The sequence below is a fragment of the Carassius gibelio genome, chromosome A6, assembly GCF_023724105.1.
Source record: "Carassius gibelio isolate Cgi1373 ecotype wild population from Czech Republic chromosome A6, carGib1.2-hapl.c, whole genome shotgun sequence".
Lineage (NCBI taxonomy): Eukaryota > Metazoa > Chordata > Actinopteri > Cypriniformes > Cyprinidae > Carassius > Carassius gibelio.
This window is the reverse complement of record NC_068376.1, coordinates 29,564,230-29,592,135: the sequence shown is the minus strand read 5'-3', so window position 1 is coordinate 29,592,135 and position 27,906 is coordinate 29,564,230. Positions and strand designations below refer to the sequence as shown.

Genomic DNA, 27,906 nt, shown 5'->3' with positions numbered 1-27,906 from the left:
CAGGCCGAGGATCATCAGAGCTGGAGGAACTTCATCGGTGAGAGACATTTCTAAAGGTTGATGATTGATGAAGATTAACAACCATTGAAGCTTTACTTTCCTCAAAAGGTTTTCAAATAAGCCTGAAGACTTGGATAATTCCAGTTATTTATTTAGTTCATATTTCACTAATCACACTTTTTTGCAGCTTTGAGAATAGTGGAATATAAATAAAATCTAATTGTGAGATATAAATAAGGAAAAATAATAGGGAAAAAAGTGAGGTATAAAAAAATTCACAAATAGAATTGTGTTACCATCTCAAAATTTTCTCAGTTTGTTCCTCACAATTCTGAGTTTATATCCTGCAATTCTGGTCTGATTTATTTTATTCAGTTATTGTTACATATGTCAATATGCATATTTATTAGTGTACATTTATTTATATTAACACATACAAAATAGATTCACGTTTATATAAATTAATTCAAATTTTTATTTAAACTATAATTTTAATTATAATATTCAGTTTTTCCTATAATTGTAAGTCAATATACATATATTCCTAATTATATTTCTATTTATTTTCTCTTGGTCTTATCGTACACAATTAATCTATTTAAAGTTTTGACCAGCAACTTTCCTGTTTACTTTTGGATCAGTGATGGAAAAATAGTCTTCATAGATCCTTGTAGAATTAAATATAAATCCAAAGAGTTAAATACAATTAATAATATTTAATAAAAAAATAGTATATTTTACTTCGTATTGTTAAATATTTTTTATTTAATTTAATAATTTAATTTAATTTAATTTCAAATATTAAACAACAAGAAGTAAAATATATAGTTTTTTATTAAATATTATTAATTGTATTTAATACTTCAGATTTATATTTAATTCGACAAAGAATTTAAATTTCTTTCTATTTGGAACTTAATGGATACAAGCTGAATAACTAGATTATGCATAAGAAATTAATGATAAGTCTGAAATCAGTGCAAAAACAACTTCACATTATAAAACACCAACAAAAAAAAGTCTCAAATCAGTAAAAATAATATATTCATATGTGTAAGTAAGAAATATAAACGTGTCTTCATTATAGAGCTGGTAAGAGAAACCACTGCTGCCAGTAAAGCCCTGATGGTGCCCAAAAACATCTCTGCCTTCCCGTCAAACGGAGAGCGTTTCACAGAGGGTCACATTGACGTCTGGTGGATCGTTCATGATGGAGGCATGCTGATGCTGCTGCCCTTCCTCCTCCGCCAGCACAAGGTGCACGCCTTAACGCTTCATTTCTCTCAGAATGACGTGTAGCTAGGTCACTGCAGCTCACATGTGGATATCTGTGGATGATGTTCTGTAGGTTTGGAGGAAGTGCAAGATGCGCATCTTCACTGTTGCCCAGATGGACGATAACAGCATCCAGATGAAGAAGGACCTGACCACCTTCCTGTATCACCTGCGCATAGACGCCGCAGTGGAGGTGGTGGAGATGGTAATGCACTCACTTGTACTACTCGTGCTCAAACGCAGGTTAGAGAGAGGGACCAGATGACATTTGAGTTGAAAAGTTAAAAATCTTAATCTTCTTGAGAAATGAAGGGGAGGTCATCAAGGTCGGAAATGAACCAGGGTTATATATATTTAATATTGAAATAAATATTTTAAAAGTTGGCCAAAAACTGATGCTGTGTTAAACATCTAGTGTAACATTTTATAATATTTGCTATCATTTTTCAAATGATCAAATCCAATTGATTGCCGTTTATGGATTTAAAATATTTGACAACATTAGAGCCTAAATATTGGCCAAACATTTACTCCAAAAATTTTTTCTTTGGATGTGTGTGTGAAAATAAATTTGATTTTAAATTAATAACTTAGAATTACATTAAGAATTGTTAATAACTTAGTTTTAGAATTAAATAACTAAGAATACAGTCTACACACCCACCCATATATATATATATATATATATATATATATATATATATATATATATATATATATAATTTTTTAAAATTGTTAAAATATTCAGTAAAGGCTGTTCCAAATGATAAGAATTTCATATATATATATATATATATATATATATATATATAATGCAATATAATTTTTAACTTAATTTTAAACTGTATCTTCAGCATGAGAGCGATATCTCCGCGTACACGTATGAGAAGACCCTGATGATGGAGCAGAGATCTCAGATCCTGAAGCAGATCAACCTCACCAAGACTGAGCGTGAACGTGAGGTACAACCTCTGCTTAAGACTACACACGTTACTTTACCAAGCCGTGCATCAAAGTTAATGTCAAAATCATTCGATTCGTTTAAACCCGGCAATGTTTATGTTTGGCTTGGATACTTTTCATACTAAAGAGTAAAAATACTTTAACTTCAGTATTGTACTTTATGGAAAATATCTCTTTGATGTAATAATATTACATCACAGTATATAATGCAAAATAACAACAAGGCTGGATGTTGGCTCTCATTATGCATGACATCACTGCATGTGGGCGGGGCCTCTCATTATAATTACCACCGTTCCTCTCCCTTCAGATCCAGAGCATCACTGACAGTTCTCGCGGGTCGATTCGCCGTAAGAACCCGGCCGCTGTCACGACCCATCTGACTGTGACTGAGGAACCGGTGGCCTGCAAAAAAGAGGAGAAACCAGAAGAGGAGGTACAGCAGGACGGACCGAGCCAGCTTTCATCTTATATGGCAATAACATGGCCACATCGCTCGTGTTGATGCTGTGATCTCAGCTTCAGCGTTTGGTCTGATATCAGTGTTTATGTGATGCCTTTCAGAGTAATGGACACGGCAGAATCCAGCGCTCTCTCTCTCTCTCTCTCAAAAGTCCTTTATTTTAAATATTTTTAGTTATAATAAATGTTATTTTAATTATTTAATTGTATCATTATTTATTGTTTTTATTTATATATATTATTTTACATTTATTTCTTAATTTTATTGAGCATACATTTAATTTTAATATGGCATTTTTATTTAGTTTCATAACTTGTGTTTTAATTCTTTAATTCCAGAAGTCAAAACAATGAAATATAATTAAAATGAAAATAATCTGTCAATAAATAAATTACTTGTCATGTTATATTTATTAATTATTTTGGTAAGGACCAATTCTTATTATTAGCTGCTTATTAGCATGCATATTCGTAGCTGTTTATTAGTACTTATAAAGCAAATATGAATGTCATATTTTATTTCTACTTAACAGCTATCTTACAAACTATTAATAAACAGCAAATTAGCAGTTTATGGAGGGAAAATTAACTGTGAATGTGTTCTAAAGTGTAACCATTATCCAATTTAAAGCATTGTCAGTTTGTGATTGTAATCTCAAAAAATGAAATATAATTAAAATGAAAGTAATCATCAATAAATTTTATTTTTATTAGTAATTTTTAATTTAATAATGATTTATTATATAATATTAATTATAAAGCATCGTCATTTTATAGTGATTGTAATCATAATCTCATTTAATTTCATTGTTTATTATTTTTACATCATAATTTATGATTTATCTATTTAAAATTATTTTAATTTTTGAACTCTTTTAATCTGAACATTAATGTTTTCTTTTCCTTCTCTTTCGCCCTGACATTCTCCATATGTGCGTTTGTGCCGGTCCTGCCCTCTCAGTCTGTCCCTGTGTCCACATCCCAACAGGAACAGCTCATTCATGACCAGAGTACCAACCCACCGACCCCTGCCACACCGCAGTCCCCCAGCGCAGATGCAGAGACCCCCGGCACGGCTGTTCAGATGACATGGACCGAAGCCAAGTGTGATGGAGAGCAAGCCAAACCTATAGGAGCCACGACACCAGAGGCCATCAAAGACCTCTTCAACATGAAACCGTGAGTGCAGCATGCACCAAACAATCACTTGATTTAAAAACATGTTTGAATTCAGGTTCAGTTTTGCATTGCATGCTTTTACACTCGTCTTTCATTCCTTTTTTGTCATGCCACAGAGAGTGGGAAAATCTGTGAGTATCTCTGTCAGTGATGCACGTTCACACTGATGTTGATGAATGTTTATGAGCTTACGCTTGATGGTTTTGTGTTTAGAAACCAGTCCAACTTGAGGCGCATGCACACTGCACTCAGACTCAATGAAGTTATCGTAAAGAAATCCCAGGAGGCCAGACTAGTCCTGCTCAACATGCCCGGACCGCCCAAAAACAGGAGCGGCGACGAGAACTGTATCCTGATTATTGTTTGTGTTTTATTTTGTTGTTGTCTTCCTTTAGAAAATTATGGTTATTATTCATTTTTATTCCAGTTTGGTAGTCCAAAAAAATAATGGGTCAAGACAGATTTTAAAATAACATTTGTTTTTAGATGGCCACATAGAGTGCATTGCATTATGGGAAATGACTTTATTTTTAATGAAAGAAATGAATGCTTTTAACCAGAAATTATACATTCAGTTTATCAAATGTGATTTTAAATATATTCCTAATGTTACAAATGTTTCTATTCGGAATAAATGCAGTACTTTTCTGTTCATCAAAGAATCCTGAAAATAAAAAAGTATCAAAGTTTCCACAAAAATATTAAGCAGCACCATGTTTTCAACACTAATAATGTCTCTTATATGCAGCATATTAGAATGATTTCTGAAGGATCATGTGACGCTGAAGACTGGAGTAAATTCAGCTTTGACTCACAACATGTACAAATAGAAACCAACTTTTTGAAATTGTAATAATATTTCACAATAGCCTTGGTAAGCATGACACACTAACTGACACCAATTTGTTTTTTTACACATTTGCATACTGTTCACCATATATAGTACATACTCCAAATGATCTCATTTCCTTGACACTATCAATCAGACATGGAATTCATGGAGGTTTTAACCGAAGGTCTCAACCGGGTCCTCCTCGTGCGTGGTGGAGGTCGCGAGGTCATCACCATCTACTCTTAAGAAACTAGTCGACTTCGACCCATCCCATTTGCCCTCCTTCCCCAGTGTGGCCCAAGCAATATCCCAGAATTCCCTTCCATCAACCAGCGTCATTCGTCCAACAGAAAATCCCATTCTACTGGTCTGCCAAGCTCTCACTGGCCAAACATCGTTCTTGGCGTTACTCTCGTTCATGATGGACGTGATCTACACTTCACTGTTCTATGAAGTGCACTGTTGATGTCAGTGGGTATTTGTTCAATGCCCCGTCTGCTGTAGCTTTCCTACATTATCTGTCAATCACTACTTTCACCCAATCAGGAGAAGTGGGTGGGTTGGGATTTATTTGATTTTATTTATTTGTTTCGAGGAAGAGGATCCAGAAAAGAATGTGCAACGACAAGGATTCGACGTTCAAAACTACGTCAGAGAAATACTTCTGCTCTGGAAAAGACTGACAACCTTGGGAAAAGATTTTAATGGTTTGAGCTCGATCGCTTTGGTCTGCAGATTGGTCAAATGTGAAATAATAATGAGTTAATGCTATAATGTGAACTGTGAAATGTGAAGTTTAAAGTCAGCATGAAATGAAACTTAGACCTTTTTACTTTTCGTTAAAAAAAAGAAAAAACATCATTGCATGTTATTGCAAAGAAAGAATTGTTTTTATAATCAAAATATAGAAATTGCTCCTGAAAACCTCTGAAACATATCCAATCCATCTTGTTTTTTAACCCCCAATCAAATCTATCTTCCATTTTTTGGTTATCTTCCTGAATGCTTGCATCACTGAAGTAAAATGGTTTGCGAACGGCATTTCACGTTGACTTTAAGCGGGTTCGTCTTTTGTTTTTGTTTTGTCTCATCAACCTCCTCCATGTTTTTATTTGTTCCTTGCTATCCCCCCTGCCAAATACAGTCACAATATGTGCCAAAAAACAAGGCTGGCAGGGCGTGCGACTTGCTGTTTGACAGCAAAGCAGCGAGTGAGAGTCTATCGGTGCAACCGACACTGTAAATAACAAAAGAACGAGCTAGAAAAAAAAATGAAAAAAGTACTCAGCCAGTCTGAAGTAGTGTAAATAGTGTACAAGGCATTATTAAATATCGGTGTAGTATTTATGTTGTGAAATAACCGAAGATTCTGGTGAAGAAACGCTGTTGTCTTACAGGGTCAGGGTGTTTTGGGTGGCTACAGGCTTCACTTTAGCAGCTTGAAGTGTATTATACCGAACCTCCCCTCCCCAAAAAGCACTCAAACTGCACTGACAGCCACTGTGTAACAAATGATTTAATGAGTCTGTGGATTCATTAAATGAACGTGTGTGTGTGTGTGTGTGTGTGTGTGAGTGACTGAATGAGCAAATTGCATCCTTGAGCAAATGGAAGTTACCCATTTATTTATTTTTTTCCCCATTTTGCTATAAAGAAATCCTCTATGTTTGTTGCATTTACAGACAGATTTGTATGGATTAGCTATATCATCGACAAAATCTATATTATATTGCACCGGAAAGTCACAGAGCTATATATAGAGTATTATAGTATCTGATTGTATTGCCAAACTTCGATTTCACTCGTGCCATGTGAATGAATATGTGAATTGTCAATAGAAACCAATATTGATAACAATGTCACTTTAAACACAAATGCTGCACTCACCTCAAAGTTTCTAACTTTGAAACTTGATTTCTTTAACTGTGACATCGTGTCAAAGTTGGAAACTCTGAATTATATAATTGAGAGACTTTATATAAAAACATCCGAATTGGCAGCGGCTTCAGTAGTTGCATGCTTTTTTGAGATGTGATTTTTTTGTTACTGTGCAATTGCAAGAAGTGAATTTGTGTGATTTTAAAGAAGTAGATTGCTGTCGTTATCAATAAAGCTGCATATGGATCCATTTTGGGGGCGTCACCACAGAAACTAATCATTTCTGAGTCCATAAACACCTCAGAATAGACTTTCGGTTGTCGTTTGGTAATTACAGTAATTCTGACGTGACGTGAACGCAGCAAAGGTTATAAAGCATTATAAATTAAATAGCACCCAGAAATCTGAACTCTATGCAGCGTGACTGTAATGCATTAACCAAATCACGAAATTATATTTGAGATGCAAAATTAACCAGAGATTGTTTGCAAAATTATGTTTTGACCATAGAAAAATAGATCAGAAAGTGTATTTTTTAGAGCATTAATTGGGAAATCATATATTCATTGCATTATTTATTTTTGTAGAGATATAGGCTATTTTATACAATCTTTTTCTTTAGCAGAAATACCAATAACTGCATACACACACATACAAATATACGTATATATATATAACACGAATATATAGATATACACTATATATATATATATATATATATATATAAAACTTTAATCTCACTGGTAAGAAAGTATATACAGTAGTTTATGAAGATAGTACTGATTATTCTATGTTTAAACATGGCAAAACCTCTCATAAGATATGAATGCTGCTGCTAGTGTATGAATAGATATGGATTGTGCGTGTACATAAAGCGAAAGATTAAATATTTAAAGGCATATTAACGAGGGGAGGTGTTGATGCTGAGATTGCATACCACTTTTAACGTTTGTATTGAAAACGACTTCAGCCTTATATGATCAACTTTAACATGTTTTATTTTGTTTATTTTCCATTTCAAGTGACGACAATGTTCACTGAATCTGAACAAAACGCAAAACGTGCGTCAAAACGAGACGCAGTTTTTAACATAATACTGCCTGCGTAGACTGAGCCTCTGATGACGTTTCGACAATAGGTTCACTTAACGATATTTTTTTAACAAACACTTATGATACGCTTCGTTTGCATGGTGTGTGTTGTAAAAATGTAATTTTCGTAAATGTGAAAAGAGCAGTTTCTGGAATAATGTCAAGGCAGCTTTTTCAGATTGTTGTCGCGACTCAACGGCAAAATGTTTAACTTAGCATTCTTAGGTATACACTTAGAGTGGCGGGATACTGTGCGTTGTTTTTGGCTTTGTACATAATATCGCTCTGAAGACACTGTAGCTACAGGGTTGTCGTTCCCTGTTGTGTTTTTTAGGATGCTTTTAGTACACACGGTATAAACAACTTTTTTGTTTTCAATGGTAACGTGCAATATTGATTTCCACAGAAAACAGTATGTACGGCAGATTTTAAGTTGCTAGTTTGCCCACAATTCTGCTTCTTGTAGAGTTCATCGGCATGCTTTGTATGCTAGAGTGTGCGTCACATCTGTTCTATGGTGGCTGAGATAGAAATGCACTTTATACAAGTTTACGTTATTTAAGTCAATGGCGACAGTGACGATTGGGTTGCCAGAATCATGAGCATGCCAGATCCATTTCGGCACTGATGCCTCTTGTGGCGAGAGTGTGTACTGCATCGGCCGTAGGGCCACGTCAACGAAGACCAGACAGTTTTGTTCGCTGTGGTAGCATACTACCTGAAGATTGATTTTATTATGCTGTAAAACAAAAAAAAAGTGTGTTTGCTGTTTATTTGGCATGAATTTCTAGCATTTCTTGTAATTAATGATGAAAAGAGTATACATAGATGTTAAAAAAGATATATTTCTAATACGAATCACTGAGTTGATGTGGTAACACTTTCTTGACATTTCCATTCCTCCAACTTTTCAATCCCTATGTCATTTCCAAACCTACAAGCACTGTTTTAATGTGATCACAGTATAAAAAGACTATAAACAAGCGCTTCCATTGCTGGGCTTGGCTCTATTCAAACTGACAGTGGACTCATCACATTCCCAGTCTTTTTTCCTTTCTTCAACATCTCTCAATGAATACCTGGCTTGTGTGTAGCATAAAGGAAATCATGTGTATTCCTTCGCCAAGGAATACTGAGGCATTCAACACATCTTGGGAAAAAAAGGGCTCTGAATAACAGTCTAAACTCGGTTCTGAAGTTTGACCCACGCCACTGGATGTTCTTGAAAAACAAAAAAAAATTGGAAATCTTGCTTAATTGGATTAATCCTGCACTCTTAGAAATAAAGGTTGCTCGCTGTATTTTAGGTTCTTGCTGTTTGAAAAAGTTATGCTGATTCTTCAGATCAGGGTTGCATTTCCCAAAACCATAGTTGCAATGGGAAATTGCATTGCAACCAACAAAGTTGCTAACTTAGCAACTATGGTTTTGGGAAACGCACCCCAGATCGGTTTTGGTTTCTAGGTTCTTTAAAGCACCAGAATATAAAGTTTAAAAACCTTTATTTTTGAGAGTTTGCTCCCATGACGTTTACCTCTAAAGTCACCAGAAGGCGTGTTATTTGTTTTGCTTGACATTCCAGTAGCTTTGGTGGAAACTGTGCAGCTCTTCATGCATGTGAGCGATGAACATGTGAAGCTCTGTGAAAGTCCAAATGTTGAAATCTGAATCAAATCCATCTGAACCAGTTGAAATAGAGCCAGGACCTGGGTCCGTTGTCCTGTTCAACGCATGCACATTATCCTGAACGAGCTGATTGTTATGTTCACACCAGTTTATTTCAGTACTTTTAATTGTAAATGTGTTATTTTTATCAGATGTTTGGTGTTCTTGTTGTACACAACGGTTTCAAATAGTATCTTAGTGTGAATGAATATTGATTGGTTAAAGAAGTCTATTTTTACTATAGATAGTTTAGCCAAGGCGAAGACCATTTAGCTTTTACTACAATTATCAGTGTATTAATTTATTTAAAGAAGAACTGATTACCAAAGTTATTTATGTTAACCTGGGTATGTGTTTAGTCTACTGTCATTCTGAATGAATTAAAAAGAAACCTGAGGGTTTGTTTTGTTTAGCAGTAAAAACCATTTACACCGGTTTGTACTTTAACACACAAATGAGTGGCTATATGTTAACAAAAAAGTGCAATGCTTATGTTATGCATATTTTCTTTGTTATTTATTTAATATTATCATAAAAATCAACTTTTTAACTCTAGGGCCGATTTCAAGCACACAAATTAAGCTAAAAGGACGCAATATTTTAAAGTGGTTATTCACTAAAATATAAAAATATATAGCTCAAAAATACATGTAATTTGACTCTCTAAAAATGCATATGCATTTTTTATTTTTTAAGTCCCCTACTAATTTGATTGTAAAAGCAGATTTGACGGCTTATTGCTTTTTTTACAGCACAGCTGTAAGTAAACAAATTGAGACGACTATGAGAAAAATATACTAACCAAATCCTACTTTTGTCTTGGCTTTGCTTCTCTGAAAGGAGTTATTGAATCACTCGCTTTGGGCAATTCACTGATTTCACGGTTTGCAGACGATAGCGCAATTAATTCTAGATCAGAACATTAGTTTTACATGGAAAATGACAAAATCCCTCAGGCTTGTTTTTGATTCATTTGAAATGAAAACACTTTGTATGAACATTTGAAAGGGAATGTAGTGGAGAAAAGCCGATTTTCTTTTTCCCTTTTTTCTCTGTTCTGGGATTTTATGGTCATATTAGTGTGTTTTTCAGTTGTATGTGTGAGAGAGTGTGTGTGTACAGTGATGTACACACAGCAGATGTGCTCATGTAAATATAGCAGAACTAGTTAGTGTTGAGGTGTTTATTTTTTGTGTCAGTGTAAGTTGAATATTTTAAAAAGATTAAAAATGAATATAATCTATTGTGTTTCATGGTACATAAAGAAAATAATGTAGTTTTATCTTACATTTCAAATGCTTTATCTCTATGGCTTCTACAAAACTCCCATTCCACTTTATAGAATTGTCAGCACAAAATGCAATAAACGAATACCATTTTATAATGGATTATATCATCTAGTCTTCATTCGGAGCAGGTTTTCAAAAGCTCAAAATCTTAATCCTGGTCCACATTTGGATGTCATTTATACTACACACCTGAATGATATCATGTGCTCATTAGTAGAGACTCCAAGACTTGGTTGTGATTTAAATACATTTCTGAAGAGGTTTACTGTGAAAACTGTCAGCTAAAGCACTGAAATTGCTATAAAATATTGAAACAAACATTAAAGTCAGTTCTTTTGAAATATTTATTGGTTTATTGGTGCAACGTTGTCACATGAAAATGTTGACAGAAGTCAAGATTTTGGAGCAGAGATGGTAAGAGTTATGATCTTCCACTCTAAATGAAATACATTTATACTTCTCTAAATAGATTCACATTCTAGTAATGGTGTTTTAAAGATGCCAACTTTTGCTTACCTTTAAACAGCAAGGCTAATCAGAATTGATTTGATTTAATATAAGGTCACGTGGAGCAGGACTGTTAACTGAGATTCCAGCATATATATATATATATATATATATATATATATATATATATATATATATATATATATATATATATATATATATATATATATATATACACCATTACAATATAATAAAAGTCTCTTCTGCTCACCAAGCCTGCAAAGTACAGCGAAAGCAGTTATATTTTGAAATATTTTTACTATTTAAAATAACAGTTTTTTATTTGAATATTATTTAAAATGTAATTTATTCCTGTGATCAAAGCTGTATTTTCAGCATCATTATTTCCGTCTTTACTGTCACATCCTTCAGAAATCATTCTAATTTGCTGATTATCAATATTTAAAACAGATGGGTACATTTTTTTCAGCATTCTTTGGTGAATAGAAGAATCCAAAGATTAGCATTTATTTGAAATAAAAAGCTTTTGCAATAATGATACACTATATCATTAAAAAGCTTAGAGTCAGTATAATTTACTTTTTTTTTTTTTTTGGAAAATAAATTATGGAAATGAATACTTCTATTTAGCAAGTATTCTTTAAATGCATTAAAAGTGATGTTAAAGACATCATTGTACAAAAGATTTCCATTTCAGATAAATGCTGTTCTTCTGAACGATCTATTCATCAAAGAAACCTGAAAAAAAAAAAATTATACTCCGCTGTTTTCAACATTATCATGGTGTTTTTTTTTTTTTTTTGGAGCAGCAAATTAGAATATCAGAATAAATTCTCAAGGATTGTGTGACTGGAGTAATGATGCAACAAAACAAAAATCAGCTTTGAAATCTCAGTCTACATTTTGAAATATATTCAACTGAAAAAATGATTTTAAATAGGCTTGTAAAATATTTAAACATTTTACTGTTTTGATCTACTTTGGATCAAATAAATGCAGGCTTGGTGAACAGAAGAGACTTCTCTAAAAAAAAAACATGAAACAAGCTTACTGTTCAAAAACTTTTGACCGTTATAGGAAACTTACATTTTTCTCCAATTCCTAGCTTTTAATTGTCTTAGAAATCTATAACTGCTGGACAATAACAATGATTTTAGATACTACAAAAAAAAAGTTATCAAATAAGGCAGAATAGTTTTTATACTGTAATAAATACTGTCAGTTAGCACTGCATTGTTCATATACTTTATCACCTGATGGAGATGACTTGAAAAAAGTCATAGTCTTCAGTATCTGTATGCACAATATCAGTGTATTGCATTTCAGCCTTTATAGGTAGGACACAACTATTCTGGAGAAATAAATTCAAGAGACAAAAATTTCTGTATCTAAAAATGAATTTATTAAGTCAGAAGTGGCTTGTATATACAATGCTCCAATTCCATATAAAACAAACTTATCAATTGATGCAGCATTAAACAATCAATCATGCCCTGTTTCCATCTAACACACTAAAGTAAAAAATAAACGAAACCGTAAAACCAGAAAACTATGACTTCACAAAAAAACTCGTTTTTTTATCACAAATTACACAGGAGCAAAAAATAATTTATGATAATTCAGAGCAATGCTGACTTCTCAATTCGGATTTATTTCAGTAATGGCGGGAATAATGCGACATGGGCGATGGATCCATGCTTTGACCCATTCCCTGTGCTGACCGGCTCCCTTGACCCACAGATCCCATATTCACCAAGTGGTTAATGGGTCCGCTCTGGATGAGCGTATCCAAGGCTTTCTGAACGCTGGGGTTGTCAAAGTTGATCCCGGTGCCTGTGTTGCCCGCTGGTCTCTGGTGACCTGGCGGCCCGGCCATACGAGCTCCAGGAGGCCTCATGGCAGCCCTAGGATTCATCATGCTGCTCTGTGGCTGGACGGCAGCGATTTTGGGCATGCCTCCAGGGGCGCCGTGAGAAGACTGGAGCCCGGCGGTCTGAGGGCCGAGGCTGGAGCTGTAACCCAGTGTTTGGGCTGCCGGAGCAGGACCAGACACTGAGGATGAGCCGCTGCCGCTGTTGAAGATGCTGAGGATCTTAGCCTGGAGCTCCTGCTGTTGGTTGGTGGCGGTGGAGGCGGACGCAGTGGTCAGGTGGGTGGAATGAAGGCCCAGGCTAGTGTACGCGGGCTGAGCTGGAGCAGATAGAGGCTGTGTGGGCTGAGAGGGTTCGTGGGACGCTGGTGGAGGGTGTGCGACTAGAGAGAACAGAAACAGTGAAAGGTAAGGCTTGATGGGTAACGCATAACACAACATTGAGTTTAAAACACCAAGTGGAGTTACCAGTGTCAGTACTGCCTCGGACAAGACGATCACGTTTGTCTCTTAGATATTCAATTAGCCTGGCCAACTCATCTGGAGTCATATACCTGAGAGATGCAAAGACCATCAGTTATATTTGACACTTAACACCAGTAAAATATCATGAGCTTCAATGCCAAATTAAAAAATACAGCAAAAAAATATTTTTTGTTGACCTACCTGCCCTCGGACAACAGCGTGATGTGGGTCAGGACGGAGGCAGGGTGACTCTCTCTGTCAGGCTCCCTCATCAACACCTCATCGGCCATCTTTGCCGCCTTCCTCACGAGCTCGTCCCTTTCTTTAGCAAGGTGTTCAACTTTAAAGGAGTCAAAGTTGTGGGCCACCAGCACCATGGCATCCTGCATGGGCATGTTCCTGTGCTCTGCAACAAGAGTATGCTGTGGTCATCTAAAATGTTGATTATGGCTTCTATAGTGCTGTGTGAACATATTACGGTCGGTGATCTTATATCAACGTTGGGCTGGTTTTGAGTAGCTGCTGTGTTGTACTGCATTGGATTTTTCAGCTTAAAGCTGACGAGCAAGTAAATTTGCTTAAATTATCAAACTCTTAGTGGAAGGACACACACCTTGCGGAGTCCCGAAGAGGATGTTGACTGTACAGGAACGGTGTACTTGGTGCTGCTGGGTGATGATGATGGCAAAAGGCGTACGAGCACGACTCACATCCTCCAGAGCTTGGGTCAGTGACACTTCTGTATTCAGGAAGATGAGATCCACCACCATTCCCAGATCCCGAACCTGCCTGCCCACCGTCTCGGCATATTCCCTGCACGCAAACACGGAGCTGAAAACCTTACTGGTTTCTGCATTAAAACATCTGATGCTTTACGCAGTCTTCAAGACTCACTTTTGCAGCTTGTTGACGACTATGACGGAGCAGTCCACTGGTCTCTCAGCATCATAGCGCTTCTGCAGCTCTTCATAATATTGCCGGTAAAGTTCGTTCCTCCGGCGCTCTTCAGGAGGCACTCGCTCCTCTGTAAATTAAGAATCAAACACTTTAAAGTTTTCAAGTAACCTCCTCCTCTACAACAAAAACTGTGTGCATGTGTTTAACTTTGGTTTGCTTTAAACTAACCACTGAATTAACAATGCTGCTGACAATGACTACAAGAACACTAAGATTTTTGCATTTATATTTTCATTAACACAAAATTCCCATTACAAAAAAAAAAAAAAAAAAAGTTTCAGTAGTATGTTATACCACTTTTCACTATTGCTTATATAAATAGATAAGATACATTTTTCAATAATAAAAAAAGTTATACTGTACAGGGGCATTACAATAAAGTTTTTTCTAAAAACTGTCAAAATCAGTGTTATTTTAGTATTTTATGATATTTAACTTTCAGTTTTAATTTTTCAATATTTTAATTTATATTTTCTGTTTTCACTTTCAGATAGTTTTAGTAATTTTATTAAATTGTAATTTAGCAATTTGTCAATTTTATTATGTTTGTTTAAAATTTATATATACATTTTTTTTTTTACGTAATTTTTGTAAAACTGAAAATAGTATAACTATCTGAAATAAAGATGAAATTTGTTTTATTATTTGTTTTTAAATTAAGTTAGTTATAATAAACTGGACACAATGAAAAAATGTAAATTCCTAAATAGATAAAATTTTCATTATGATAGTAATCAGCTTTATTTTATAGTTGTAATCAATCAAACCAACCCTCCGACTCTCTCCTGCCATTCCAGGGTTCCCTATAACGCTCAGGATACGGCTCATCTTTCTTCCGATAATAGTCGTACTCTCCTCCGCGGTAATAACGATCATACCCTTCCTCTCTGTAGAAGCACAGAAATGTTGTTTAGATGATGTTACAACATAGCTACAAATGCAAAACTACAGAAGAGCTCAAATGCATTGTGAGTGCACCTGTAGGAAGGATCTTTCTCTCTGCTCGTTGAGCCCCTGTATCGCTCATCGGGTGGCCCTCTAGCATCATGCTCTCGAGGTGGACCGGGACGCAGCTCACGGCTCTCGCCCCTCATATCTCGACTGTCACGGTGGTCTCGAGAATCTCGCCCATGCACCGGGGACCGAGAACGGGGACGGGGATCTCGACTGTCCCCGTAAGAGCTGGCTGGCCTGAACAGACAAAATACACTCAGTTAACGCATGCCAACTAAACACTTCACCCCAAACAATAACAGCTCTATTATACCCCTCAACGAGACCGAATCTTGCCATCAAGTACTTAGAAGACATTATGTTAGTGAAATGGTAAAAAAAAAAAAAATCAGCAGATGTAACAAGTTATTTTTTACCAGAAAATATCATTCAATTAAGCACTTTCAGAGTTAGTTTCAGAGTCATGTTTTGGGTGGTGCCGAAAATCAATCGCGAAATTCGCTTCTTTTCTCTTATAAAACCTTTGCAAACTGCGAATATAGCTCTCCAAAAACAAATGTTGTGGGAACATTGCTTTTTGAGGTAACCATGAAAACCAGGGTCCATTTTTATAGTTTCCAAAAGGCAAATTTAATTGAAATGAACGGCAGGTTTCAGGATTATTATTTTTTTTTGTTCGTCAGTTTGGTTTTTAAGCAAGCATGAGTTTTTAATATTAAAACAGCTTTAAGATAAACCAAAGCATGAAATGCACTGTTCCACGACTGCAAAATAACTAGTCCCAAATAATTTTCCTTTTTTAAACTGCGGTGGTGACGATGAATGGACTGGAGAGAAAAACACCAACCTCTAAATATAAATAAAACTGGATTGGATCAACTGCATGAATTCGTTTTAATTGTTTCCATTTTACTTGTTGAGTGCATTAAATAATATGTTTTTAGTGTTAACTGTCGAAGAAGGCTCGATTGGAAGCAGCGATTGTCGGTGGACGATTTTGAAAACCGTGCATCGTATGTGAACAGAATGAGTAACACACCGTTTAGACAAAGACACACCAAGGGAAATGTACTCAAATTACCCTTTCAACTTTATTTCAGTTAATTCTGACACAACTAAAAGTGAGGAAAAATGGAAATAAAATATTTAGAACAAACTAAAAACCGAAGAGCCACGAGAAGTATAGATCGAACAGTTTTTGCGCGCTCGACAATGATATTGATGCATTTTAGAACTTTCGATGAATTCCATTGTGGAGGGAAAAACGTTTACCAAAATTCTCGATAGAGGACGTCTTCATTAGCAAAAATCCCAGCGATACTTTACCTGCGTGGAGGGCTTGACCTGGATTTATTCTGTCGTCTCTCCGCTGCCATATTTACATCTGCAAATAAACCAATCCAAACGTTCAATATGACAAAAGATGGGAATATTTCAGAGCCAAACGTTTTTTGGTTTTGGTTTTTTCTTTCTCTTTTACTGAGAACCAACATTTTACATTCTGCATTGTATGAATCTAAAACAAGTTGTGTCTAAATTTTAAGCATTTCCAAAATGTCAATGGCAGTTAAAAATTAAACAATGTAGGTGAAAAAAGCAGCAAAGGATCTTATGATCCTATGCATCATGTTTACATCAGTATTTGATATTCCCCAGCTGTAAACACTTATTAAACAGCTCTTGAATTAGACTTTATAGACCACTAACAATAAGTGGTGCTTTACACAAATAGGGTATAATACACCATGGATCTTAGGGCTGCACGATTAAGACAAAAACCATAATTTTCCAATATTCCCTTGAAATTCTAATTGTGATATATTTTTATATGAAAATAAGCAAGCTGACAATGCTCTTACTGAAAAAACTTCATGTTTTCTTATAGCATAAAGTCTCAAATGTCAACTATACACTGAATTGTTTTTTCTTTAAATAATAAGTAAAAAAAATATGCGTGATATTTAAATGTTATACTAAAACTGAAATTAAAACAATGGGGAAAAAAATGTATGATAACCTGTAGACAAAGAAAACCCACAAGCACTCAGAATAACATAAGTGGTCTCATTACAATTAATATAATTGTGGCTTATGTTATTGTAATGGCGATTGGAAATTCAATTAATTGTGCAGCCCCAATGAATCCTTTAAAAAATAAGTACAAATTAAAATAAAGCATTTTCCCAATATACTATTGTGTCCTTTTAATTACCATCAGGAAGATTATAATTTCAGTCAAGATGAGTGAGGTGGGAAAACATGGGATTTGCATATTAATTCATTTCAAAATGTCAAAGGATACCAATATGTAACCTATTTGTGAAACGCTCTATTAGATAAATAACTTTTAATAAATTAACATAAACGAAAACGCTGAGAGTGGAGAAAAAAAAACTCAATTTGAATGAGGATCATCTTTAAGTTAGTTTGGCTTTATTAGATTCACCACATTGTGGTTATTACATTAAAATTACAGTTATACAATTAACTGGTCCTATGATTTACTTTAAAAATTGATGTAACAAGTAACAACTCCCCAAATCACTCCAGTGTTTAATACTAAATAACACCTTACCTAGTTTATAACCTTTATAAATTCGACCGTTTTGTCCGGCTTTAGCGGCCTCAGCATCTTCCACTCGCTCAAACTGCACAAATCCATACCCACGAAACAGGGACAAAGCTGGAAAAAGGAACAATCATTTCGTTTTACGCAAAAAGGCGCTTATTGGTGGATTTCTGGCCTAAGCTTCCCTTACTTTCAGTAAATCGCAACCATAGTCTTCAAACCAAAGTCTAAAGAACTGTGGCTCAAATCATTTAAAACCAATTGTAGCGATAGCGAACACTATAAAAAAAATACCGAAACGTCTAATTAAGTCTTTGACGCTACTAACCCTGTATTTTCCCATATGGCCTGAACAGATCCTCCATGTCCTTCTTCGCCATGTGTGCCGTGGGCAAATTTCCAACAAAAATCCTTCGCTCCAGCTCACGAGGGTCATTGCTGTTGGTGGTGTGCGATGGTGGTGAACTACTCCGGCTTCTTCGGTGCGACATGCCTCTATGAGCTTTAGGTTCAACGGCCCGTTTTCAAGGAACGCTTGCAGATGATTTTAGTTACAAGACTATTTGATTAGCTATATTTCCCCCAAGGTCTTGAAATTGATGATGCATCGACATGTAAGAAAAGAGAGATTCCAAAGGTAAAATGACTGGGCAAAGTAAAAAAAAAAAAACACCGCAGAAGTCTTAAAGTCACCATGAAAACTTAATACAGATCATCATATATATATATATATATATATAGGGATGCACCGATACTCAGTATTGGTATCGGCTCCAATGCTAAAATTTTCTGCCAGATCGGGTATCGGTCAAACGAGACCGATCCAAATCCGATATTGTGCGTATACTCCTCTGTGTTATTGTGAAGCTCCACAAAAACATTATGAAGCACCATAAGGTTTTCTTGCACTATATTCCGAGTCTTCTAAAGCAGTTTAATGTGAGGTACAGATTAATATTTACAGATGTTGGTCATCCTCCATTTAGCATACAAATGCATGTCATGTTCGGTTATGACAGTCAAGACGATGAATCGCTCTCCAAGATGATTCAATGTTCCGATTATTACACTTGATCTGTAGATAAAGATCAGTGGTTTTGCATGAAATGACTATCTTGCTGGAGTTTAGTGCTGTTTCTAAATCATGCTACTTTCTACTACACTGTACTGTTCTTAACGCGGACAACGTTAACAGATATAATACACTACGCATCAATGTGTCCCATTTTACCAGATTTAGTCATATGTAGTCACTTTTATTTGTTCCTCACTAAATAATGAATTTTGATTAAATTGTACAAAATTGTGGGTGTTTTTTTTTTTTTTTAGTAAATTTTGCTGCTGAATTGTCCTCTAACCTAGTATTTGATAGTATTTTTGTCATAGATTATGATTATATATTTTTTAATTTGTTATTTTCCTGTATAATAAAGTTGTCCATATTTAGTAGATTGTGTTTAACACGCAAAAGATCAGGTCAACGAAGAGGTATCGAAATTTAGCTTAGAATAAAAAAAGTTACTGCTCTGGTATCGGATCTGTATCGGTCGATACTCAGAATTATCGGTTTTGGATCGGCTCTGAAAAAAATGGTATCGGTGCATCCCTACAAATTATAGCACTCATGTAAAAATGTAGATTGATTGATTAGACATTTATTATCTTATTGAATATTCCATCATCCTAAAATATTGTGTCAATAGAAGTTTCATGTTGACGAAAGAAACTTGAGAAACTTCACAACAATCAGAATGTCCAAGTATAGTTTAAATTCATATGCTGTATTTTGTCGCCTGTTCAAGTGAAATATGAACACTTTTTAATCATTCACACCAAATAAAATGTTGAAAATAATTAACTTTTGGCTTGGTGAGGCCTTGATTGCAGGAGGCCTTGGATTTTGCAGCTGCACTTGAAGCCTACAATGCTCCCTCGCAAAGAAGAAGATGCTTTTTAAATTTAACACATTTCTGAAGTTTTTGATGCAGGTGAAAAGGAAAACTGTTGGAAGAACTGACCACAAACAGGTTTCCACGGATCACGCAACGGAAAATACGAGAGCTTGTCCATGAAGATAACATCAAATCTCGAATAGACCTGAAAGTGTAGTTCTTGGGGATGGATGAACATAAAATGCTCCCCAAAAACAACTTGAAAGTTATCCAAAGTTTAAAAACTCGGTATCCACAACAAAGGTGACGCTTGAAGAAAATTATGGACCCAAGTCAGTCAGTCAACAAAAACATTGTGGACACTGGACATCATGGTTCAAGGGGTCATCAAATCATCATCAAATAAGCATTGAATTGACCAAATCTAATTTTCCACAACAACGCAGTTTCTCGTGCCGCTTGTTATTGTACATCTTTTTGCCATCTGTACATCTGTAGTCTCTGTGGTCCACTTCGGCATCATGGTGATATTTTGGTAAGTTGCAAAGCTTTATCACCATACCCCGAGTTTCCAAAGCTCCTCAACACCTTACCAGACGACCGCTGGTCATTCCACTTAAACTATTTTTCACTGTTTTCATAAGACTCTACCTCAAGAATATCAATATCTGAAAGAGCTGACAGTGACAATTTTGGATTATAATATTTAATCAGATTACAAGGTATTATATACACTATACTCTGAAAGATTTGATTGAGACATCAAGTGTGTAACAATAGGAATGTTTTGACAGCATTTACAGTAAATATAAAAAAACAGGACTTTATTCAAGTTAAATGCATCTTAGTGTTGCATTTAAAAGGTTTGGGATCATTAAGATGTGTAATGCTTTTAGTCTCTTCTGCTCATCAATGCTGCATTTATTTGATCAGAAATGTAGTGAAATTTTGTAATGATGATAAAAACTCAGCTTTGCATCACCTTAATTCTATATTAAAATATAAAACCATTATTTTAAACTGCAATAATATTTCAAAATAGTTTTTTTGTCAAATAAATGCAGCCTTAAAACACATTTAAAATCTTACTGATTCCAAACTTTTGAACCGTGGTGTACATTTCTTATTATTTAGGATTTTGACAGTAGATTACAATTTTTAAAACATGAATAACTCTAATATTACATGTTCAACAAGTAAGGCCTGAAAGACACACCAATTCATGTCTCACATTGTTCTAAGGCTCAAAACAGTTAACTGCTATGATAGAATATCGTGTGATTTAGTATGATAATACTTTGTTACACTGTCTATCAGCTTGTACTGTCATATTTACAGTGCTGTTTATTATTCAAAAGGTAGAGACCATGAAAACGACCAGCAGGTGAAAATGCACAAGCATAATATCCTTGTGCTCAGCAAACAGTGTTGCCAAGTTCAAGGTTTTCTCGTGGAATTGGACGACTTTAACAAGTTTGACGGTGGTTGTTTTTCATGTCCAAGGGTTGAAGTGACCCCAATAAGGTGATATGTAGTCACTGGGATTTGTATTTTACAACCCGTGTCACGGTTTTTAACACGGAACCCCTCGAAACGCGATTGGGAGGGTTTTGTGAAAACCTGGCAACCCTGGCGCCGCACCAACCCTTCAGCCATTTTGAGACAGTCTCGTGACGTCACGCAAAATGAAACCCTGTAAAAGAACCCGAAAACAACTACAAACAACAGACACCGCGTATTCCTGTGGCAAAAAGCAATCCATATCGTCCTTATTCCGTGGGTTTGAACGCTGTATGGAAAACCGCGTAACGTTACACTTCGTCTAATGTGGGATTCGATCAGACGCCATGTTCCCCCGAAAATTCGCTCGTGTGTTTTTTATTTTAAATCATTTTCACTCGAATGTGTTCGTGTTCCAGTTGAACGATTCAAACATTGCATACGTTACTACCAAAACTACATCAAACGTTACGGTTTCCAACAATCGAAAAGAACAATCCATGCTACGATCCACACGGCGGCTAACAAGCTAGCTAACATTTATAACAACGAACGCCGTTGGAGCGCCAAAATCTTCGAAACCTGAGTTTTGTCAGATCATGGAAGCGAAACCTTACCGTTACCATGGGAACCGGGAAAGTATCCTTTGATTTTCTTCGTGGCGTGCCGTTTGTGCGAACAACTAACGTTACAAGTGAAAGCCGCGCTGCAAAACTGCCTCAACCTTGCGATGTTCCTGTGCGGAAAAACTGCGAGCTGAGCTGACGGTGTTTTCAAAATAAAGGTTTCCAGTTCTAAAGTTCCATTGTAGCAAACGGTTGTGATAACGTACAAATAATTATCTGTTTAAAAAAAGTCATTAATTTCCGTTAAGACCTATTTGCAAATACACAATAAAAATAATAAGCTACATTTAGAAGTACAAGTATTAATTTGTGTTCAAATGCATAAACCTATTCATTTTGTTTGTCGTTGCCTTACATTCAGATAATTATATAATTCAGATAAAAAGTGATTGTATATTTACCATTTATCATTTATAAATCAATTAATTATGATTTTATGTTTAAAAATTTTGCTTTCTTTGTTTTAAGAATGCTTGGCAGCCGTGTGCTTTTATTTTGACAGAGCGGACGATAAACACAATGTGACGTCATCACAAGAATGTTGGAGTCACATAATTACTCTCCCTCGCCCGAAAAGGTAATGCTAATAAAATAACGATGTGAACAATTTTAATCTCTATTTTGCTGAATAATATCAGTCCATGCTTCAGGGGCCCAATAGAGTCAGGTTTGCTCACAGAGCACGGACCTTTCCTGGTGAAAACTCAGAAGACTCCTTTATTTAACCTGTTAACTGCCACCTTGCCCCCTCTGTGGGCCAGCTACGTTTACTTCACTATATTACAATTAAATCCTAATCTCATCATGACAAACTATATAACGTTGGAAAGGTCTAAGACTCCTATAGTAATATTTTTACCAATCTTTTTTGTTAAAAATTTTGTAGGAAAATAAATAGATTAAATTATGGCAAGAGTGCACCCCAAAAACCTACATAATAAAAGGAGTTCTGACCTTTGTCAAATAAAAAAAAAAAAGTCTTCTTTGTTGCCTTTTCTCTTTCACACTTTAGAAATCATCAGAAATTGTATATCACTTGAAAACATAAAATCTGAAAATTCATCCTTTAAACCCATTTTAAATTCAAACATTGCAAAACCGTGAAAATGCTACACCGAAATCATGTTACAAAATGTTTTCAGTCATGGATTATACAAATTTAGGTTTGGATTATGCACTTTTAAGTCTATGTTCAAAATATGAGTGACAGTGAACAGGTTTAAATTATTCTGATGGTTCACAATTAACTTAAGTTAAATAAAGGCTTTAAATGATGTGCATTATCCCTTCTTTCTGGTTAATCACAGATCCAAGACGATGGTGCAAATCTAGAATTTAATCCTTATTTTTGGAACAAGGTATGGATTCTGTCTTTATTTTAATTTTTTTGTATTAATTCATTGCTCTTTTGTTGATTTTGATTGATTCCATTGTCCTCGTTTGTAAGGACGCTTTAAATAATAGTGTCTGCTGCTAAATGTAAATGTGGTGTGAAATGTTACAGGGCCAGTTTTCATCCTATAACAGCAGTTTCGGTAACTGGACTATGACACTTTCTTAAGCCGGTTATATGCTTTTATCCTCATTTATTCTTGGCTGTAGCAAACCAGCATTAAAGGAACACTCCACCGTTTTTTTAAATAGGGCTTATTCACATTATTTCCTGCATTTAGATAGGTGGGCAAATGCATTTTTGTGTCAGTGCATGCATTGTTTTAGTTTGACTGGGTCGGCGTTAGCTTAGCTTAGCACAATGAATGGAATCCTTTGTTGCCAGCTAGCATGGCCTGAGTAAAAGTGATAAAAAAATTTAAAAAACCCCACCTAATTACTTCTTGTGGCCTGCGTATTCACAACGAGTACAAATAGCGATCCAGATTAACACTAGGCGATTTCCTAGGCAGATATTGACTTGGGACTATATTATGGGGAAGCACAGGCGAAGCACTGCTACTTCGGCGCAGAGATATCACGCAACACATGAAAACATCAACTCTATGTGAATACAGGTATAATATGGGTCGATCTATACATGCGTCATGATTAAAATAATCACTTACTCTGTGGACAGCTGTCCATTTGGTCCATTCGGCGTGGGGCGTTTTTTCCAGTTCACTTTGTCACACCGGAAAAAAAAATCGAGTACTGCAGAATGGATCAGCGCCGTGAAATCCTCTGTAGATGTGACACAACTTCGGGCACGCTCATCTTGATCTGACGTGTTGAGCCTGGTCATCAATGGCAAAAACATGTCCCACTCTCTACAGCACAGACACTCTATTTCCGTCGGTTATAGATTGGCATATTCCCCCACATTCACACCACCAGTTCATGTTGGCTCTCATCCTCACGTCCTCAGGCTGTTGAGCGATCGCAACCTCCTCCTCCAGTCGTTCTATTTCCAAAGCACGCAGCTCGTCTTCTGTAAACTCTGGTTCAAATAGGTATGGTTCTGGTTCTTGACTGTCTGAGAAGTCACCCTCTTCGTCTCTCTCAAAATCAGCCATGTTCATCGCCATTCGTGTACTGTAAGGAAAATAGCCAGGCAGCTACTGTTCACGCCGGTGTGTTGACGGAAGTCGTGGGATTTCATGTGTTGCGTGATATCTCTGCGCCGAAGTAGCAGTGCTTCGCCTAAGCAGCAGTGCTTCGCCTGTGCTTCCCCATAATATAGTCCCAAGTCAATATCTGCATAAGAAATCGCCTAGTGTTAATCTGGATCGCTATTTGTACTCGTTGTGAATACGCAGGCCACAAGAAGTAATTAGGTGGGGTTTTTTTAATTTTTTTATCACTTTTACTCAGGCCATGCTAGCTGGCAACAAAGGATTCCATTCATTGTGCTAAGCTAAGCTAACGCTGACCCAGTCAAACTAAAACAATGCATGCACTGACACAAAAATGCATTTGCCCACCTATCTAAATGCAGGAAATAATGTGAATAAGCCCTATTTCAAAAAACGGTGGAGTGTTCCTTTAAACATGGCCTGTATTTCCAGATTGCAAATGTCTTATATCCAGAGTCACCAGCAGGTGTCGGCTTCTCCTACTCTGATGACAAGAAGTACACTACCAATGACACAGAGGTATGATTGAAATCATATCATATTCATATTCAAGTCAGCTGACCACTACAGGAACCAATCAGTCTTCTTCCTGGACCAAGACTCACAAACACCTCCCAAAACAAAAGAAAACAGAAATCGAACAAAAGCGACATAAAAATAAATATATATATGCATGCACACACATTTGTAAAATAAAAATATATCTTTGCTTGTGTTGCATTATCATAATGTTTATACTAGGTACATATATCATAAGATTCAGAAATGCATGTATTGTACAGACAGGAGTGTAATTGAATGTAAGTTTAATTGCATAGCACATATACATTGAACTCTATGTGATTTTAAAAAAAAAACCTAAATCCTACCCGTATAATAATCGCTGACTTTCCAGGTGGCAACAAACAACTACTTGGCCCTGAAAGAGTTTTTCAGGTTGTTTCCGGAGTTCAGCAAGACATGACTTTTTTCATGTCACTCCATTTAACATGCACTCTTTTATACATTTAATTTGCATGGGTCAGCATTGGCAAACAGTATAAAATGTCAATTGTAAATAAAAAAATGCATTGTTAAAAAAATTATTTGTGCATTTTATTTGTGTATTTTCGTTTTATGTATTTGCATAACTGTGTATTATTATTATTATTATTTTTAATGTATATATAGCTTGAGGAATGACCTGCAGAAATTTTGCTGCAAAGATGGAGTGTGTAACTTCTACTATAACCAGGATGTGAACTGCTTGTGTTGTGTAAGTTAAACAGTTTTCCACTAATGGCTTAAGATGTCATAGATTATTTACTTATCTTTTCTTACCTTTCTGACACTCTTTAGCTCACTACAGTTCAAGTTATAGTCTACCAGTCTGGACTGAACATGTTTAACCTATAAGGAGTTCAGCAGAGAGTCAGGTGAGCTTGGATCAGTTATGTGGAGTAACTGTTCAATGTCAGTTCATATGAAGACGTTCCAGTGTCATTCTGCTCTTCTGAAACCAACATTGAAAACGGCCAGTTTGTGATTCGAGACCTGGGCCATCACTTCGTGAACCATCCTTACTCCAAAGCACAGAACAAGGTAGAGAAACCAATTCATGTGCTGCTTTGGACTGCAAACTTCACTCGGAACGAAAACCAAAATTTTCACTCTCTCATTACTGACTTCAGTTTGTTGTCTCAAAACTGTAAACACAAGATTATGTTTTAGCTATTTTGATGCTCATTTCCACACGATGAAAGTTATACTTTTGATTTTAATACATTGAATATATATCACCATTCATGGCAGCGCTTTCATTTTATTTGCATATTCAAATTCTGCCTTGTTTCACCCTCTCGTAACCAAATACAAAACTCCAGTTTGAATATGCAAATGTTTTAAAATATATATATATATAGTCACGGTAGGAGCACAAGACAGACACAGTGGGCGTGGCGTCAGGCCTCGGAGAGGCTTTTATTAACAGAAATCATAAAATAACAGGGAATAAAAGTGGCCAAAGGGGGAAAGTGTCCAAAATAACAGGGGATCTGGTGTCCTCGTTGTGCTTCGGGGTTCGTGTGGGTCGGGCAGTGTTCATGGAGGAAGGGTCCAGGCAAGGGGCGGAGTCCGGCGGCCGCACGCGCTCCCCTCCTTGGTCCGGGGCGCGAGGGGCGGCGGCTTCCTCTAGCGGCCGCATCTCTCTCGACGGCCGCGGCGCTAGTAGGGGATGGACGGCCCGGCATCCTGGCCCGTCGGCCGTGTAAACGGGTGCGGTTCTCCTCCGGATCGCGGGTCCGGCTGCTCACGTCTCTTGTGGCGCGGGAGTCCCTCAACGCACCCTTCCTGGACCCACGAGGACACCAGCGTGCATGCACGGGGAAGAGACCGGTCTCCCGAGGAGAGGCGCGTTGGGCTTTTAAACAGCGGCGGGGATGAGGCTCCATTCACATCAGGTGTGCCCCATCACACGCCGCCAGCCCTGACTCGTCCAGCGCCCCTCCTCTCACACACCCACTCCAGTCGGGAGCCTGGTGAAGGGCGGCGATTTAGGACGGGGTGCCGGTGACAATCAGGGAGGAGGCAGCTGACTCGTCACATTCCCCCTCCCAAGCGACATCCCCGTCCCCAGAGCGCCACCCACATGCAGGGGCGGACTTTACCATTAGGCAAAGGTCGGCAATTGCCTTGGGCCCCGAGCTACCTAGGGGCCCCCAAAATGCCCCATTAACTTGCTTAAAGATTTTTTATTTTTTTTTACTTCGTGCAAAATATATATTTCTAAAACTCCATTTGCGAAAAATGGCATCAAATCATTAGTGTCGCAGACAGGAGCCCCCCCCCCCACCTCACTACATTGGACTATTCCATTATTTCACTTACTGCGCATCTGCGAAAGTGACAAGGCTGTAATGCGCTAAAAAACTGACGAAGAAGAAGTGATTGACAGTGATAGACATTGTGTACAGAGAGAGAGTGTTGACAGTAAAAATGAAGCGAAGCTACCCAAGCGGTGCTGAAAAAAGGAAGAAACAGGAGGAAAGCAAAAAGTTTTTAGCAAAATTGATGAGTAATGAGTACTAGCAGTCACTAGCCGCATTTCCACTGTCGGCCCAGTGCGAGCCAGGGCTTAAAAGAGGCCGTTTGTTTGCATGCTTTGTTATATATTCAAATTCAAAATCATCGATGTTTTAACTATAGAATTGATTTAATTTATCAGGACTCAAAATTAATCACACATAAATACACTTATTTCTATTTTATTTATTTATTTTTAACGCTTATGAAAATAGCCTGCTTATTCAGTCGAGTCTGTTTCTGTTTATTAGCCACAGTATAGTCGTCACATTTAGAATGAATGATAATATCTCTATTTTTATAAAAGCTCCCGAACAAAAAACATTATTAGGCTATATTCTTTT

General features: G+C 36.5%; 2 protein-coding genes and 1 long non-coding RNA gene across 7 annotated transcripts in view; 2 read left to right on the top strand and 1 right to left on the bottom strand.

The window, feature by feature from the left end:
* The window catches only part of LOC128016028 (solute carrier family 12 member 5-like), a 90,172-nt gene extending 79,197 nt beyond the window's left edge, over positions 1 to 10,975 (top strand). For 2 of the 3 annotated variants that reach the window (XM_052600344.1, XM_052600342.1), the window contains 9 exons: positions 1 to 37; positions 1,088 to 1,257; positions 1,349 to 1,480; positions 2,130 to 2,237; positions 2,549 to 2,674; positions 3,662 to 3,879; positions 3,996 to 4,010; positions 4,093 to 4,226; positions 4,866 to 10,975. The exon at positions 1 to 37 is cut by the window's left edge and continues 159 nt beyond it. In XM_052600344.1, the coding sequence (XP_052456304.1) occupies positions 1 to 37; positions 1,088 to 1,257; positions 1,349 to 1,480; positions 2,130 to 2,237; positions 2,549 to 2,674; positions 3,662 to 3,879; positions 3,996 to 4,010; positions 4,093 to 4,226; positions 4,866 to 4,957 (1,032 nt within the window). In that variant the 3' untranslated portion in view covers positions 4,958 to 10,975. The remainder of the gene's footprint in view (positions 38 to 1,087; positions 1,258 to 1,348; positions 1,481 to 2,129; positions 2,238 to 2,548; positions 2,675 to 3,661; positions 3,880 to 3,995; positions 4,011 to 4,092; positions 4,227 to 4,865) is intronic. The other variant, XM_052600343.1, reaches the window with a different exon arrangement.
* A 1,506-nt stretch (positions 10,976 to 12,481) lies between these two features.
* On the bottom strand, positions 12,482 to 22,078 carry LOC128016025 (nuclear receptor coactivator 5). Of its 3 annotated transcripts, XM_052600337.1 has the most exons (11): positions 21,927 to 22,078; positions 18,246 to 18,506; positions 17,924 to 18,031; positions 16,675 to 16,732; positions 15,373 to 15,585; positions 15,166 to 15,281; positions 14,332 to 14,461; positions 14,051 to 14,250; positions 13,639 to 13,843; positions 13,441 to 13,526; positions 12,482 to 13,355 (listed from the first exon to the last, which is right to left on the bottom strand). In XM_052600337.1, exons 2-11 carry the CDS (start codon positions 18,406 to 18,408, stop codon positions 12,757 to 12,759), a joined length of 1,878 nt encoding a protein of 625 aa, XP_052456297.1. In that variant the 5' UTR covers positions 18,409 to 18,506; positions 21,927 to 22,078; the 3' UTR covers positions 12,482 to 12,756. The 3 variants fall into 3 exon arrangements, with proteins under 3 accessions (XP_052456297.1, XP_052456299.1, XP_052456300.1); XM_052600339.1 differs by lacking the exon at positions 17,924 to 18,031; XM_052600340.1 differs by lacking the exons at positions 17,924 to 18,031; positions 18,246 to 18,506 and having other exon boundaries at positions 21,927 to 22,064.
* Positions 21,975 to 26,341, top strand: LOC128016027 (uncharacterized). The gene is made up of 6 exons (XR_008184055.1): positions 21,975 to 22,093; positions 22,438 to 22,512; positions 23,243 to 23,293; positions 24,935 to 25,021; positions 25,673 to 25,757; positions 25,841 to 26,341. It is a non-coding gene; the product is annotated as an uncharacterized LOC128016027 (long non-coding RNA).
* The last annotated feature ends 1,565 nt before the right edge of the window (positions 26,342 to 27,906 follow it).

Bases quoted from the DNA above. Each gene is read 5' to 3' on its own strand.
- LOC128016025 (XM_052600337.1), bottom strand. From the start codon at position 18,408: ATGTCGCACCGAAGAAGCCGGAGTAGTTCACCACCATCGCACACCACC. The intron at 18,032-18,245 runs GTTAGTAGCGTC...TCCTTTTTCCAG, and splicing joins GCCATATGGGAAAATACAGG to CTTTGTCCCTGTTTCGTGGG. The intron at 15,586-16,674 runs GTAAAGTATCGC...TTGTCTGTTCAG, and splicing joins AGGTCAAGCCCTCCACGCAG to GCCAGCCAGCTCTTACGGGG.